This window comes from Anopheles maculipalpis, chromosome 3RL, assembly GCF_943734695.1.
Source record: "Anopheles maculipalpis chromosome 3RL, idAnoMacuDA_375_x, whole genome shotgun sequence".
NCBI classification, from domain to species: Eukaryota; Metazoa; Arthropoda; class Insecta; order Diptera; family Culicidae; genus Anopheles; species Anopheles maculipalpis.
The window spans coordinates 19,725,729-19,742,221 of record NC_064872.1 but is presented as its reverse complement, the minus strand read 5'-3'; the positions used below and the strand labels follow the sequence as shown (position 1 = coordinate 19,742,221).

Sequence of the window (16,493 nt, the reverse complement as noted above, 5' to 3'; positions counted from 1 at the left end):
CAACAATTCTCTCCCAACAGTTCACCCCGAACGGACGTGTGTGCGTATAGCAGGGTGGCGTGCGCGTCGATCAAATGTTTTGTTTTGGTAGCCCGTTGTTCGGTGCTTTATTAAAACAGTTCTACCGTTGAAACAATTGAAGTTTCATCATCATCCATTGTGCTGTATTGTGCGTGCAGTGTAGTGTACAGTTGCAGATGGTTATCTGTCACAAACGAGGGTGTCACTTTCACTCCGGAGATTATTAACCTGCCAGCACTCGCGTACGGTGCGTGTGCGTCGTGTGTATATGGGGAGTTGTGATCCGCGGCTTGTTGTTGTTCTGCTGCTGTCACTCGATATGAGGTTGTGTGTTAATTGATCCGATTCGTGTGTGCCTATTTTTTTGTTTGATGCGAATCACAATGCGCAACAAAAGCCGACAATTGTAATCTGTGCTGAATCGAATTGGTTTTTCTTTTATTGCTAGTTCGAAGTGAAATTTCGTCATCCGATAGGTGACGGCGCCACTGGCAAGAGTGTTGTTTTGTGTGTTTGTGTCGAGGGAACGGGCTTGTGTGTATACTTTACTGGCAATTACTGTTCCGGAAACGGTCGATTTTCAACGAGGGCAACAGTTTAACAGCAAAAAAAAAAAACAGCACACATTCGGAGAAGGTGTGTCATTTCGTTCTCGACTGCTCCCTGCACAAGTCTCTGTGTGTGTGTGTGTGAGTGTGTGTAAACATGCTGCACACCGCGTTGTTCCACGGTGCCACCGTGTCCCCAACAACAACAATAAAAAAACAACCCCTTTCTCGCTACTGATGTTGCATGTTTAATGCGCTTCTTCTTTCTTGTCTTTCTTATTTCCTGTCGCAGCCCGCTCCCCCATACCTTCGCCGTGTAACGTGAATGTAACCATCCAAAGTTTGTCGACCAAAGCCTTTCACCTTGGCTGCTGCTGCTGCTCTTTGCTGGAGCTGATGGTAGTGTCCACAAAGCTAAAGCCACCCGGTAAAAGAAAATGAAGAACAGTGATCAGAACGTTCATCTCTTGGTGCCAATTTAGTAGCAACGAGATCGTGAAAAAGCTAAGAACACGCAACACAGCATAGCCTACTTTTGCTCTGCTGCCCTCCCCAAGTCCAAGAACAGCTGTCAAACAAACGCAACAAGTTACAGAGAGGCTGCTGCTCCTGTTTGGTTGGCCAGGGTGAAAAGTGGAACACATCTGACTTCCCTTGCGCTGCCCCCTTAAAAAACAGCGATGGCCCATTTTTCAATCACCGAAATGCCGGACCTGAAGGTGACGGATACGTTCCCGAAAAGTGGCCGTGTAACGGAAGGTAAGTTGGACTTCCATAAAAATGTGCACGTTTTTTTTTGTTCCTTTTCTTTCCTGGGATTGGTTTTGTTGGGAAATTGCACGCACCTTTCCTTGGGTGATTGTAGAGGCTAGAAATTTGACATTCAAAAGGAGAAGTAGAGATAAGTTGTGTAAAAATACATAATTACACTTACACGTCTTATTAACTTTAATTCGCGATCGGTCGAAGTGTCCTCGGGGTCATCATACATATTTCTTCACGCCATGTTATGTTAGCCCGTAAAACCTACCTTTCCTTTCTCTATGATCGTTTATCTAGTTGAGATACGATCCCAGATCTTAGTGATTGCTTGACTGTTACATTACCGTCTACACTGTCCGTGCAACTGCTAATCGGCTGTTTAATTGGGACCATGTTCTAGACGTCGAATATCTCTTCTATTGAATAAGCGATTACGATGCACTTCACCGTAAAAATAGACGGTTATTTAGGGTGCTTCCCGAGGTACTGTAATCACCACCACATTAAAAAGACAATCGTGCTATAACCCAAAAAAAACTAGCAATTCGAATAAATCTATCTGCAAAGATGTAGCAAGAAAACTAGCAATTAAAACAGTACCCCGAACGATAATTGATGTCACTTTTGTTTCATCGTTCATCGCGTGCAAAGGTTGGTGAATGACTTTCACCACATATATTTGCTCTCTTCATCGTCTTCTTACTGCACCCCGAATGGAGGGTCAAACGGTACGGACGACCTGTCGCGTGGAAGATGAAGTGTACGGCAAAGATCTGGATCAGTCAATCATCTGCACAAAGCAAATAGCAGCCGAAGCAATGAGGGTAGCTTCTCCTCATTCCCACATGATGCTGCTGATTTTTAATTCAATTCGGAGTAGACTTTTAATTGGACACAATTTGTCGCAATGGTGGGGACATTCCGGGTCTCCGGCATCGTTCTCCTCCTCGCCGTGCTGCGAACAGTTCGGATTGGAATTGGAGCAACATTAGCAAATGCTTTGATTATGATGTGAGAAGTTGCCTTACACAACAAGTACCACTTCCCACCCAATTGTACACCGGGCCACGTTTCGTGGAATTTGTAATGTGTCGAACAGCAACGAATCATTGCTAAGATAACTGGAACCGATGAGAACCACAAGCATGTCGGTTTTGATTGTGTCGGTTTTATGTTTGCTCGCTTTAAGGTTTCTAACAGCTTGGGGTGCGTTAGTTTGTTGATAAGAACGAGGCAAGGCGATACTTTTTTTTTTCTAAGAGTATCAAACCTTCCAAGCTGTTTATATGTTGACCAAACACAACACATTCCCTGTTTGGTCAGCTGAAAATATGGATAGAGATGTAAGAGATTTATTAAACCAAATGCACATCATTGTCAATCGGAACCGTGTTTGTCTTGCGATGCATGTTGTGTGTCGCGTGTGTTGTCAATGTCTAGAAAGATGTCACAGGAAAAGGGCGGAAGAGCACATTATGTACCTCACCTCAAAGATTGTGAACGTAACTGTGGACAGATATCTGGAGGAACGTTCGATTGAGGGACAAGTTCTATACTTATTTAAGCGATCTTTAGGGTCTTGGTAGAAAGGAGTGGTACAGTTGTTAACACAACTATAAGTGCATGTATTTTTGGGAGATAAAATAAAAACTCTATCAATGTTCTCAGTAATCTGCCATGCACTTTATCGTATCGTTATTATACAGACGTCTATTGCGATACTAGTTCGAAGATGTGTTCGTACCATCTATCGTACCATTTTGATCATTAGCCATAGTCAATATGCCATTAAAAACATTTTCCTGCTTGCGAAGAAACCAGAGACTATCAAATTGACTCCTGAAGTCACTTCCTTAGATCATTAGATCTTCTACGACCGTTAGATGCATAGAAAATTATCACGAAAATGTAGCTGTCCTGAGCTCAATTGACAGAACATTCATCCATACAGTCTTCGTTTAGGGCGACCTAATCGGTCACCCGGCCATCGAATAGTTTACTAGATTTGGTGTTACCACGTAGATGGATAAACAGTCCTTGCTATGAGTCGTCTTTACCACCGGAGCACTCCATACAGCTCCATACAGACTCAGAAGACCTAATATCAAAATGTCACATAAATCCCCACTTTGGCGCCATCAATGTCTAAGAAGTTAAAATAACATAGGTGTCAATCACGCTTCGAGTCAACACCAGCAAAGAAATCAGATTTCAATCTGAGGATCTTTTCAAATCATTCTCGGTCCATGACGGGGGTGAAGCTGATCGCCGACAATGTAATTCTGATTTATTCTCCAAATTAGGAACCATAAAGCCATGCCAAGCACTGTATTTCCAGAAAATCTATTGTTGTTGACAGATATTTCCTCTTTTAACGTACATTTTCGCCCTCCAAAAAAGCGTTCCAATACATCTTGGCTCAAACTGTATTTATGTGTATCTGTTTTCCACATGTTTTCCCGGCAAACATTAAAGAAATGCACACACAGCCGTGCAGTTACTTCAAGAGCATCCACTCAATCGTGTAAATCCGAAACACCCTCCAAACCCGATGGCAATGAACTCTTTCTCATATTCATTGTTCACCGTTGCACCGTGTCAAAGAGCCGTGCTGCAGTGTAGTAGTGCTCGATGGTAGCAGCATTAGGAAGCAATATTTTTAGCCGCCTGTAATGAAGGGAATCGGATGAGAAGACCCGACCGATCAAGCGAAGGGCTATATAATACCATCCATCGTGTCGGTTTGGTCGTTCATCATCATCATCATCATGTGCATGATCATCATCCGGAAAGGGAGGAGGGATGCGAGGAGGGTCTATTTTTAGACGACGATCGTGTGAAGATACAACATAAAGCAACCACGGCAAAAGGCATTTATTTTGGGGTCGTTTTTGTAGTGATCTACCTATACGGATCCCGGCCGGGCTGAATGAAAATCTTGCTCCGAGCGCTTGACTGGATGAAAATTATGATCGAATGCCGGGAAGAAAGACAAGTTTTACAGCTAAATTCCCAAACCGAAACTACGGCACACACACAGCGCAACGTGTTCCGTTCGAAACGATGCAACCGAAAAGATTTGGCGCTGGCGCGCGTTCCACGTTTTCGTTGCCATTTTTTCTTTGTTGTGTGGTGTTCGCGAGGAAAAATTCGAGCATTCGAGTTCCACCGTTTTCTCCACTTAGCATAAGAGACCTTTGTTGTGGTTTTGAGGGTTTTTTTCTTCTCTTCCTTTCATTGTTTCCCATTTTTGTGCACATCCGTGTTTGTTGGAGTGTTGGGGAAGCAATTTTGAAGCTCCTCATTACTCTCGTAATCTATTTTTCCTTTCCATTTGATTTTTTTTTTCGCAAAATAGTTCGTTTTGGAAGCAAACCATTCGCTCAGTAAAAAAAAAAAGGTTTGATAATAATTATCCACCCCGTTGGGTTTCCGTTGCGCCAACAACAACACAGTTAAGCTGGGTTTCGTGTGGGGTGTGTTACACTTTCACCCACCCAGTGGCATTTACTTTTACTCTCAATCACACTGGGCACACGTCTCAACGTCAAGAAATCCCACAGATTTCCCATTCAAATGCTCACTATCATCTGATGATCAATCACCGATCGTCATGACTCTTTTCTCTTTCGGTCCAGTAATTAAATCGTATCGCTCGACAACATTTAGCTGTTTTATTTTTGCAATCCAATCCGTCTTATCATTTTTTTTTTTTTTTTGGCCGTGTAGAGTTTCTTCCGTTTTCCGTTTCGTTTTTTTTTGCTTTCTTCTATTTGATTTCCATTTTGCAAACTATTTTTTACTATACTGCACTGCTGGATATCAACAATTTCACCCTGCTGCGGCTGACTGTGTTTCCTTAGTTCCATTTTCATATTTTGAGAAAATTCCCGCACAAGTGCAATGACCGGTCCTACCCGAGGGAGGAAAAACCCGTTGCCAATCTTGAGCGAAAACACTCGATCGTGTGCTGGAAAATTGTACCGTGGAAATACGGTACGATTGGAATGCTGTACGGCTTGACGATGTTTGTTGCCCAGAGCGTGAGAGAAGGAGAGCAATACGCAAGACGAAAAAAGGGCGAGAATAAAATGGGTTGCATGAAAAGTGATTGCACGGGATTTTAATCCCATAAAACTGAGTAATTTACTGTTTTCACATAACTTTTTTTTAACAAAATAAGTTGTCTGTTCACTCTAGACGAAAAGGCAACACTCCAGCCTAGAGACTGTTGAAAGTGGCCGCATAAGAGACCTTATATTAGGATCTTTGCTTCGCCTCGGTTAGCACTTTTGGGAGCCTTGACGTCCATTTCGCTTGAAGCATCCAAGAGGCTTAATCTGTCATTTTCTATAGAATGTTAGAAGCATCCATGAATTTGTATTGAGTTGTATTTTGTGTTCGAGTTGCCAGAGTGTATGTAATAATATGAGCTTTGTGTTAATGGCTCGATTTTATGTAATTGTTATCCGGAGTCTTCCTGTTCTTGACCTACGAGCAATTTATAAGAAAATTATTCAAACGAGTCTAGGTAGTATTCAACACTCGTGAACGTATGTGAGCGTAACCGATGGAATTAATCACTTTTAACTGTGGGATATCTTCCAAAATTTTTGAGTCCGTATGGCGAATTATTTCGATAGTGTAAGGTCTTGCAAAAAAGTTTAAGTCCTTATGGCGAAATTGATGGGGGAATATTTTTAGTGTATTTTGTATTGACTGCATTCTATAAGGTGTTATGGATTTGTATATTGCGTTAAAGATCACGAAAAGCATGTCGGATCTTTATCATTAGGAGAATGTTTCCAATCGATAGTGGAATATTGTTAGTCCGTTGCGGAACTTTGCAATCATTTAACGGAATTTTGCACTCCGTTAACTGAAATTTGCATCACGACTTTCGGAACTTTACAACAAGCTTTCATTAAAAAATAAAACACTAATTGAAACTACTTTTCAAATTAATTTGAGAGTTAAATTCATGCCGTTGTAAATGATTTTGCGTGCTGATGCAAACAAACTGTTCAATTACACTTTTATTTTGTCGGTTTCCACTATCCATTGAAAATAAAAATCACTAAGTGTTTCAAAAGTTTCATTATATGGGTCGAGAGTCTTTAATCTGGAATTTTCTATTCATTGCTTTTGACACATCCTGACACTTTATATTTAAGACCCTTAAAGACCCAGCAAATTTAAGGAGATTTGTTAAACATATTACATACTTTGACATGTGATTTTAGATTATAGTTTCGAAGCACTGGAAAGCATTCTCTAAGTTCTTTTTAAGACGTTAAAGACTGATTTCTATTCTATTTTGTAAAAGTATCAGAGCTATGAATAAGTTTGTGCAAATTTTTTTCGAAATTGAATGCTTGGTAAGAAAGACTTGGTAGCTCTTTCAATTTACAAAGCCCCTCTTTCAATTTACCCCCATTTTTCTAACGTTGAACTTCACTTTTGCCATGTTTTTGGCAAATTACGGATTCCATCCAGAAAACAGAAGGGTTCTTAGGACGCTATGCATTCATCGATCCATTTTTTCACTTTTCCAAAATTGGAGAAGTGCTGCTCAGCTGATGATAATCAGTAGGGGCCTTGTCTGGGCTGTACAGCGGGTAGTGTAGGTCCATTTAAGCGTTTTTGAATATTTTTGGCGGCCGACCTCGTAGGTCGTTTAGCCAGGAAGAAGTTGCCATTTTATAGAAGCTCTTGGAAACTACTTTTTTACACTTCAGCAATAAGACAGGTAGGGGAAAACATAGCCTAAAGATGACACTTCGAAATGGCAGTATTGCTACATTGCACCAAAATGAAGTTGAAGAATTTAGGACGCTTAACTTATTTATAGTCCTGATATATCATATAAATTTGATTCATATTCAAAAAGTATTGTTCCCCATAACACCCTGGAACAACCAATTGTTATGCTTTCTTTTATCATCTCTCGCTCTACAGGCAAGAATAAATATATCAGTAAAGATTAATTTTTCATACGGTATACAATAACAAATCGTCTAACTAAAAAGATTGCTTTCGTTCCGCAGTAACTTGTAAACCGTCCTACACACTGGTACATTACAGCACGGTGCATTCCCGTTATCCCGTTACATCCGTTGGAAGAAAAGACTTTCATCTTTTCATTCAAAAATAAACCCGTTCCATGAACCCCGCGGGCAGTAACGAGCAATGCGCGAGCGCGCGCGTGCTTGCACACACAAGGAGTAAAACGTCTGTTTGTGGTTCTCATCTCGCGAATCTCTCGCTCTCCTATATTTGCTTTTAGGATGGCTGGTTTGTGTGAGCCTTATTTCCTCCCGGTTCCGCGGTCCCGCGGTCCTTCATGCCGGTTACAGCATTCCGCGCGCGCGTCCGGATACAGGACGGGTTTAACCTGTTGCATTCGTGTGCCTATACTAATCATGTGGGCACTAAGCACCTCGCTTTAAATATCGCGATATGTTATTTCGTTAGAAAGTAAAAATCAGCGGCATGAGTTTCCCGTGATGTGAAGAGTATGTTAATAAGGTGGTTTTTTAAAGGGAAAAAGACAGGAGGAAGATAAACTATCGATACGTACGGATGCGGATGTTGTCGAGAGATTATTCGGTTTCAAGTTTCAAATGGAATTAGTTAGGACTGATGTAGTAGCTATTTAAAATGTTCTTGTCAAAAACGACACCGGATATATTTGTAGATAAGAACCGGCCCAAGAACAGGACTATAACGAAGAACATGCATACGATGTGTTATGATGTATAGACTAAAACATTGCTTAAACTTGTTTCTGACACTGATTTATGAGCCTATCTTGCCACCAGAAGAACCAGAATAGTTGCGAGTTGTAATGGCGTAATGAATTCAATAAATCTTGTTGAAGATGTTCTCGCCAACGGGTGCATTAATTGAACATCCATTTTTAACAACTATATCTCATTGAAAAGGAAGCGACAAGTAGTTCTAGCTTCTTGTCATCAAGTCTTCGATCCTCGCAAATACTCCACTACACGAATTCCTTTTATATGTTTTCAAATAGTCTCAAACTTTATACTCAACAACTGCTTGGCGATGATGTATGTTGATGACGGTGAGGGTTGTATCAGAACAGATGGCTCAGTCAAAGATGGATTTGTTCTTGTTGTAGCACTCGTACAAGCTGAACGCCTTATCGCACTTAGTCTCACCCTCGTTCTTCTCACACACATCGGCAAACGTTTCGGCCTTTTCGACGGGATTACCCTTGGACAGTTTGGTGATCAGCACTGCCCGGTTGGCCACTCCATCCTCATCCGTGAAGCCAACCTTGGCGAATATACACTGGATCGTACACTGGAGGAGAAAGATCGTTAGAGTAAAATATTAGAATACTTCACTAGCGAATGAAGATCTTCAGCAAAAAGACTCCTTACCTTTGAAATTTCGCTGTTTAGCGTTAGATCACCTAGGCGCATTTTGGTGGCAAAGTCCTCTGGCAGATCACCGCCAAGTTCAGCGTGGCAGGAGTCCACCAATGCTTTGGCAATTTCGTGCTGCTCCTCGGTAAAGAAAGCCTGCAGAATAGAAAGCACGAATAGAGATTGAGAGAGACATTTACTATGCGTCTTTGGCGACAAAGTCAATCTAGCTTTCAAAACCCTTACCAACGTCGATGCAACGCCCAGCAGCATCAGCAACACAATCTGAAGGTTCTTCTGCATTATGATGGAGAATGGAGAGCTTTTCGGTTTTGGCAAACTTTGCACCGGCAAATACGCAACCTACTACTGTCTTCACCGGTATCGGACTCGGAAATGAGATGCTGTTGCCCGAGCTCGGTCGCCTTTTATATTCCATAAAGAATGCAGCCAGCTGCAGTAATGTGTCTTCGGGATGTACAAGATCACAAAATGATAAGAAAGGAAAAAAAAGCACCAAGAAACGCGTGAAACAAACGAATAAATCCATCTTGATTTATATCGTTTTTTGGGAGGCTCGTCGCAAACCACCTTGGTAAGACGATGTCCTCTTCAAGGCCATTTAGGCTCTGGATACTTCTAGAGCGCAGACAGAGGACAGAGGGGAGAGATCTGATATTAATGTGTCCGATGTTTTGTAGCCTGGACAAGAATCTCGTTCTCTCTTTCACGTAGCAATCTCCATTCGCAGTATCATCTTCAGCACAAGGTCAAGGTTATCCACCAGGCAGTAGAAAAGTCGGTGATACCAAAAAGCCAATGTCAGACACACGCGAACGAAGGCCAGCATCTTTTTTCAGCGTGGTTAAATCATTAACCGGCAATCATTGGGGTGTGTGTTTTTGTGCATAATATCCACGAGGCAGAGTGAGTCGAGGATGGTGTTTTTAAGGTTATTATCCTTCGTCTCGAACCGACACGACCCAAAAGCGCATTGTTTTGTTCTCGCTCGCTCTTGGAGGCAAGATGCGGCTCACCGGGTTGCAATTTGTAAAACAAATTAGTGTTTTGTTATTCACGTATATAACCCCGTGCCTCTACACGCCCGGTTTACGGGGTTGCCGTAGATCATCAGGTCGACGCTTCTGAATGATTCAGTTTTGTCCCATTATAAAGTGGCGGGAATTAAGCGAAGGTTAAGTGCAATGAGGAAGAGCGGATAATTTACCAACAAATTGGACATTAGTTTACAAAATGGGATGTTGTGTAAGGTTTCACAAATAGTACGTAGTGACCTTAATAAGAATTCTTGTTTTTATCCTACTTTACTTCACAGTTTGCAAGGAATGGTTGGTCCGAGAAGATGGTGCCTTAGCTTATCAGCTGCAGAACCAAGAGAGTAAGTAGTATTTTGTTATTCAAGAATTAGGACTGTGTTTTAATACATTTTTTTTCTTGTTTGCATGTTTACAGTTAATGAACATTACAAGGGCAATAAACAACGCAACCAAATCGTTCGGCAGGATTTTCCGACGGCCTTGTCGGAGCAGATTCGCGAAAAGGAAGATGCCGAACGACAAGCAGCTCTTTACCATCAGATGATCAATGAGCAGTAAGTGGACGATCTCATCCGATATTTCTTGCCTCAACACTTGTATCCCTCCTATGTTCCCCCCTACAGAGAAGAAATGGATGCGAAGGTAGCTAGAGATATTGCGGAACAACTGAACCGAGAGGCTCAAGCCAAACGCCAAATGGAACTGCAACGTGGGGAACTGTTGGCCCGTAAGTTGCAGGAACAAGCGATTCTGGGTGATCGTAGACATCCGCCAGGCAGTGCCGGTCACTCCGGGCGACAGCCTCCAATTCAGGAACAAAATCCTTTCCCACTGCCACCAAGAACACATCCAAAGCCAAAGCCGCCGGGTGTGAGCAACGGTGCTCAAGAACTGCCCGGAAATTCCAACTTTATAGCACCTCCGGCGCAAAGCAATGAAGCGGGACTGCATTACGCTTCGTTGGATTTGAACGCACCGAAACGACCGCCACCCCAGCCAGTCTTCCAGAATGGCCGTGGAGGTTATCAGGAATCGTTTGCACCACCGGAACAGCAACGCCCGGCAGCAAACTTCAATCAGTATTCGGACGATGAAGAATCGACCATCTCACCTGGTGGAGCGTACGCCAACATAAACCTTCACTCACACACACCGGAAAAGAAACAACCTCCAGCGGCACCAGCACCTTTGTCCTACCGACAAGCTGCGCGATCGATTCTCTCTCCTCCAACGCAACAGACCACAGATAATGTGGACAGTATACGACCTTATTACGTGCCGGTTTCAAACGATGACTTCCAGTATCAATACCCCCTACCTCCAACGGTAAACGATATATCTGGATCTTCCAGTAGATCTGGAGCAGCCCGCTATGGCCATAACAACATCGTACCGACAACAGAGGCTGACTATCAGAACAACACGAACTTCATCAAGTTGTCACCGGAGAAGTATATAGCACCAGCTCCAACGGGTCGTGAGGTAGGTGATGCATCCTTCGATGGTGGAGTTCCTCACATGCGACGAAGCGAAGCACCACCCTTACAGCGCACAGCAAACTCAATCAACTACAATCTGTACGATGATGATGATATTGAGGAAGCGCTGGCAGGGACCAGCAGTGGTACTTACACCGCAACACCACTCCATCAGCTAGGACTTCCGGCGGAAGCAGCACCGGGCCCGAGCCATCGGTATGCAAATGGTGGAGCTACTCCAAAAGGTGTACTTCATCACCATCATCCGCATCATCAGCACTCAACTAGCGGTAGCGGCGGTGCGATCTATCAGAACCAACCACACTCATCGCATGCCTCACCGAGTCATTCGAAAAATAGCAGCTACGACAAGACGGATCGTATTCGAACGTTGCAAGATCTGGGATTACCGCCGGACGAGATACAGGAGATCGATATGCGACTCGAGCAGGAATTGCGCGATGCGGTAGGTTATTACTTTTTATTTATACGAAACAGAACCGATCGAACGCGCGTATCTGTCAGTCTCGAGCGAGTCTGTACTCTGGAATAGCATGTGGAGTGTGTAATAACCATGACTAGAGGCAGACTCGTTTGGGAAGGGCAGTATCCAGCAGCGGTTATTGTTATCAGTGTGGTAAGGTGTTAAGTATGAAAAGCAATTACCGGAGGAGTGTTTCTTATCGTTAATTCGTTAATAGAAGATATCGTGCGCAGGGTTATTCGACATGTTATTTGATAAATACAGAGTTTTTTCGCTACAAAAATATCTCTTAAATGAAGATAGTCGGTCGCTTGTATATTAAAGTCGAATCCCCTGCACGGCAAAATTTACTCTACTTATTATCATTTTATCTTTAATATGCTATTCGTCAATATCGTTGGATAGGGTCTTTTGACATTACTTTATTTGTTTGTTTGAACTATGACGGCTTACGCCGTATTGTCTGATAATCTCCAACAGGCATACATGTTTTACAATGCAAATTTAATATAATTTACCTTACCTAGGAATTGGCACGCAAGCTCCAAGAAGAGGAAGGTGGCCCGGTGGATCAGGAATTTATCGATCGCAAGTACGCGATGGAAGCACAAGATAAAGAGCTTGCCAAAATGCTACAGGAACGCGAACGGGCCAAAGCAAAGCGTGCCCGTGAGAAAGCTCGACTAAAGAAGGAACAAAGACTACAGCAACAGAAACAAGAGCAACGTCCGGATGGTACCGTATCGGAGGAAGATCCTCCGGTTGCGCTCGGAGAAGTTTCCGGTGATGGAGATGCTGGTGCAATCGTTGATGCTTCCTACTCGAACCCGATCGATATGCTCCAGCAGCAGCATCAGCAACAGCAGCAGCAGCTACGTCCACCAAAACTAATCTCTCCCACTGGATCTGCTTCCGGTGCGAGAGGTTATTACGGACCACCGGTTCCGGTACCAACCACGGAACATCCGCTACACAATCATCGTGCACAGGGTAGCATATCGTCACATGGTTCTGGATCGGGCAGTGTCAATGGTAGTCATCATCAGCCACCACAAGCTATCACTGACGAAAATTACTCGAATCCGATCGATATGATAAAGCAGCAGAAACAACAGCAACAGCTCTTGTTCCAGCAACAGCAACTCTTACAGCAACAACAACGTGGTGGACCCAACTTAAAGCTATCCGCTAATGTGCAACGATTGGTGGAGAATGGTCGAAAGGAGGATGAAATCTATGTACTGCCGGTGTCGCAGGAGGATCATCCAGCCGTTGATATGCAAGCACCATCGCAACGAACGCCTCCAAGACCTGGCACGCAAGCCGCAAACGGAGGACGCTTAGTTTCTTCACCGGGTTCAAGGTAATAATTTCAAGTTGGTTAACAAAAAAATCTCTTAAACAGCGCTTAAACAGTTTAAAGTTGCCAGTCAGTTAAAACCTTAAATTAAAATGAGATCCTATTTATCCTCTCTAAAAGAAATCAATACGTGGATGATAACATTGCCGCTAAGATTGACCCAACATTCGGTGGAACGGGAATGGGACATTCACCGACCTCCACTGGAACATCCTCATCAGCCGTAAACGCATCGCAGCCAGGTGATTAGAAACATTACCATCTCTATACTCTACAATGCTAATATAATATCTACTTTCATATTTAGATATCCTTGAATTCTCCGACCCTGGTTCCTCTAGTCCAGTACCGCCACCCTACATGCCGATACAGGGAACTCGTCGCAATAACGCCACGGACGGGAAGAAGCGCAAACCAAAGGAACGCTGCGCTCAGCAATAGATACCTACATTGCCTATTCTCGACATCCGAACCAACACACACAATCACCACTGCCGCGCAAAATATAACCGTCGTTTCGATCGCATTTAGAAGCCCGCCCTTGATTTGGTGCGTGTACTCACGATCGATGTGAAAAGTGGGATTTTTTATATCGCTATGTAACGCTGAAACGCGGACATTTACTGTTTCGGTTTAGTGCGTAAGACAGTTTGCGTGAGTGAGGTAAGAGGCGAGCTGGATTGTAAATCTTGCTCACCATATTTATGGAATGTTAGGGAGTTCGTTTTTTTTTATTTCGTTGGTCTTACAGATATGATGTGCACCACTATTGGTGCTTGATCGGCTCAGTGAGTGAAGAATTTTTTGAGTAATAAAAGAGAAAAGAATTGAATTGATATTTAAACCAGCTTTGTTCTGTACTTTTGTAATTTTCTTCTATTATGGCACCGTAAGTTTTTGAGGATTAGGTCTGTCTCCATTTTTTTAAAATTTGATTAATTGATTGATTGCATCTTCGAAGTCATCCAAAATTTCGCCTGTCTGAGGTCAGTAGTAAAGTAAGAACCGAGAACAACCGGACAGGAATACGAATCCGAAACCAGACGCCGCCCTGTAGAAGCTTCTCCACTCAACATGTCTTTTGCAATGGACGAAGTTGAGACTTTATAGAATAATTACAGTTCCAGTACTTACATATGTCTCTTAGATAAGGACTTTGTCCAAAACTGGCGAAATTCTCTTTGTCAAGAAAAAATGCCTCTATATACGGAAATGGCTGAGTCGGTAAAATAACGATTTCTAGAGCAATTTAGACTCAACAGTCTCCGGTGGGCTGGATCTTTAACTGAAGGACCCTACGTGCGGCAACTTCGTTTGACTCGATGTGCAAGGTGAGGGCCCTATGCCTCTATGCGGTAACGGCAGAAAAGGTAAGACGAAATTTATTTGTTTTTTAATATAAACATTTATTTATTTATTAAAATTGAATAATAGACAATACGGCACTGGACCGTCATAATTAATTATAAATAAATAAAATTCATTAAATAATTAACTACATTTTGTTTTAATATTTTAAAAAATATTACTTTCCTGCCTACAATAAATTATTCGTCGAATAACATCGCTACAGTCAAGACACACTTTTCATCGCTAACATCAACCGTGTTTTACACCACCGTCATACAGCGCCATCTGTTGTGCATTCAAGCAAACTAATAAAAGAAAGGCAAAATTCACGGTGTAGCTGTGGTGTAATGCAATTGGGAATCAATCGAATCGGAAACAAATCAATTTGATTGATTTTTAAATCGTGCTACAAAAGACAATGACAAAATGAAGCCTCAAATTATATTGAAAAGTTAGTTAAATGAACTGTTTGCGCATTTGTTTTCAAAACATTTCTTCATTTAGTTGACTGCAAGTGCCGAAGCTTGCCAGAAGAGGAGACCGCAGTATTTATAAAAGTAAAGTCAGAATAAAAAGAAAAACAAGTTTAATAAATAAATGAGTTCTAAAAATTCTTCTGTTACATGTTATTTAAAAATAAGTTGTCCGAAAATCACATCCCAGCACCAGATTCTTATGCTTTGCTTGTAGATAATTTTTATCCCGTTTAATGATTCCGATTTGCTGCCATCCAGTTCCGATGCGGTGCGGTGGAGCATTCCGGAAGAGCATCGGGTAATGCATCGAAAAGAGACAGACAACAGGTACAGGTATACAAGTGTGTGTCCATGAAGTGCACTTTTGTCCATCGGAATAGTCACCCGGCACCCGCGCCCTCAATGTACATTAAGACGGACCTGAGATAACCCCGAAACTGCATCATCGTTTCACACAAATTGTACAAACACATGGAAAAACGTTTGCATGCACATCGAAACCGTGCCTTCGGACTCGCGGTAGCCTCTCGACTGTATGTGCGTTTGTGTGTTGGTGAGCGGGCGCATGAAACCTGATAAGAGACGGGCGCTTACGCTTTGTCACAAACGAACCAAATTTGCATTCTAACGACCGCCGGCACAAAGCACCATCGGGAAGGGGTATATCTGTACGGCACAAACGCGTGGTGTGACGTACTGCAACAGATCTTGACCAGCCTTGATGTGTGGTAAATTCACAAACACTCACGAGCATAACCCTTTTTGCATCGTATTCCACAAATGGGACACTGCAACGATTTTGTTGGAAGCGAGTGTGAGAGAGATACGAAACACACAACTGCAACTGCAACCCATCAGCACACTCACACGTACCCGATTGCATCTGCACATTCGCCGTGGAGCTGCAGCGCATGTCATCCGGAAATCGGATGCACACCGCACGCCATTCCACCCTCCACCCTTTCTGGCGATTGCACTCTCTTATTTCACTCACACGTGCCGAAAAGAGACAGAGAGCAAGAGAGTGAGTGAGAGAGAGAGAAATCGCGACCGGACCGTACAATGCAACTCGCGTAGGGTTAGTTGCATCGGTGTGTTGCAAATACTGCGCGAGTTTGCTCATAAGTCAACGCACACACACACACATGTGTGTCTGTGAGAGAAGTGCACCTTTGGGCAGAACTCCGTCGGCCAAAGGAAGAAATGAGAAAGCAAGCCGCAAAACTGCACAATGCAAAAAGTGCATCGAAAAGTCGCGCGCATACACACACACACAGTGATGTGATCCGGTCCGATCACAACGTGTGTGTGTGTGTGTGTAATTCAAAGGTGCAAAGGGCAACTGTCTGGAGTGTGGAGGAGGTGTCCCCCTTTTCATGCTATCTCCTTCATTTTCTTTCTCTCTTTCTCTCTCCCTCTCTTGCTCTCTTCTTCTTACACAATGAATTGTGTGCACTTTTGAGTTTGCAGTATGTATGGCTGTGTGTGTTGGTGCAGAAAATATTAGCAATCGATCTCTATAACCCGAAATGAGGGGGCCCAACGGAGAATTTGCATCGGTG

The 16,493-nt window shown here is 43.0% G+C and overlaps 1 protein-coding gene across 1 annotated transcript; it reads left to right on the top strand.

Moving 5' to 3' along the window:
* The first annotated feature begins 1,218 nt into the window (after positions 1–1,218).
* Positions 1,219–13,546, top strand: LOC126564062 (uncharacterized). Its single transcript, XM_050220976.1, has 7 exons — positions 1,219–1,328; positions 10,062–10,124; positions 10,199–10,337; positions 10,407–11,727; positions 12,273–13,108; positions 13,226–13,347; positions 13,413–13,546. The coding sequence occupies exons 1-7, from the start codon at positions 1,250–1,252 to the stop codon at positions 13,544–13,546; spliced, it is 2,694 nt and encodes an 897-aa protein (XP_050076933.1). The 5' UTR covers positions 1,219–1,249.
* The last annotated feature ends 2,947 nt before the right edge of the window (positions 13,547–16,493 follow it).

What these genes read in the sequence shown, in the direction of transcription:
- LOC126564062 (XM_050220976.1), top strand. Translation starts at nt 1,250, where the DNA reads ATGGCCCATTTTTCAATCACCGAAATGCCGGACCTGAAGGTGACGGAT. An exon ending in AAGTGGCCGTGTAACGGAAG is followed by an intron (nt 1,329 to 10,061) that starts GTAAGTTGGACT and finishes TTTACTTCACAG; the next exon opens with TTTGCAAGGAATGGTTGGTC. An exon ending in TCAGCTGCAGAACCAAGAGA is followed by an intron (nt 10,125 to 10,198) that starts GTAAGTAGTATT and finishes GCATGTTTACAG; the next exon opens with TTAATGAACATTACAAGGGC.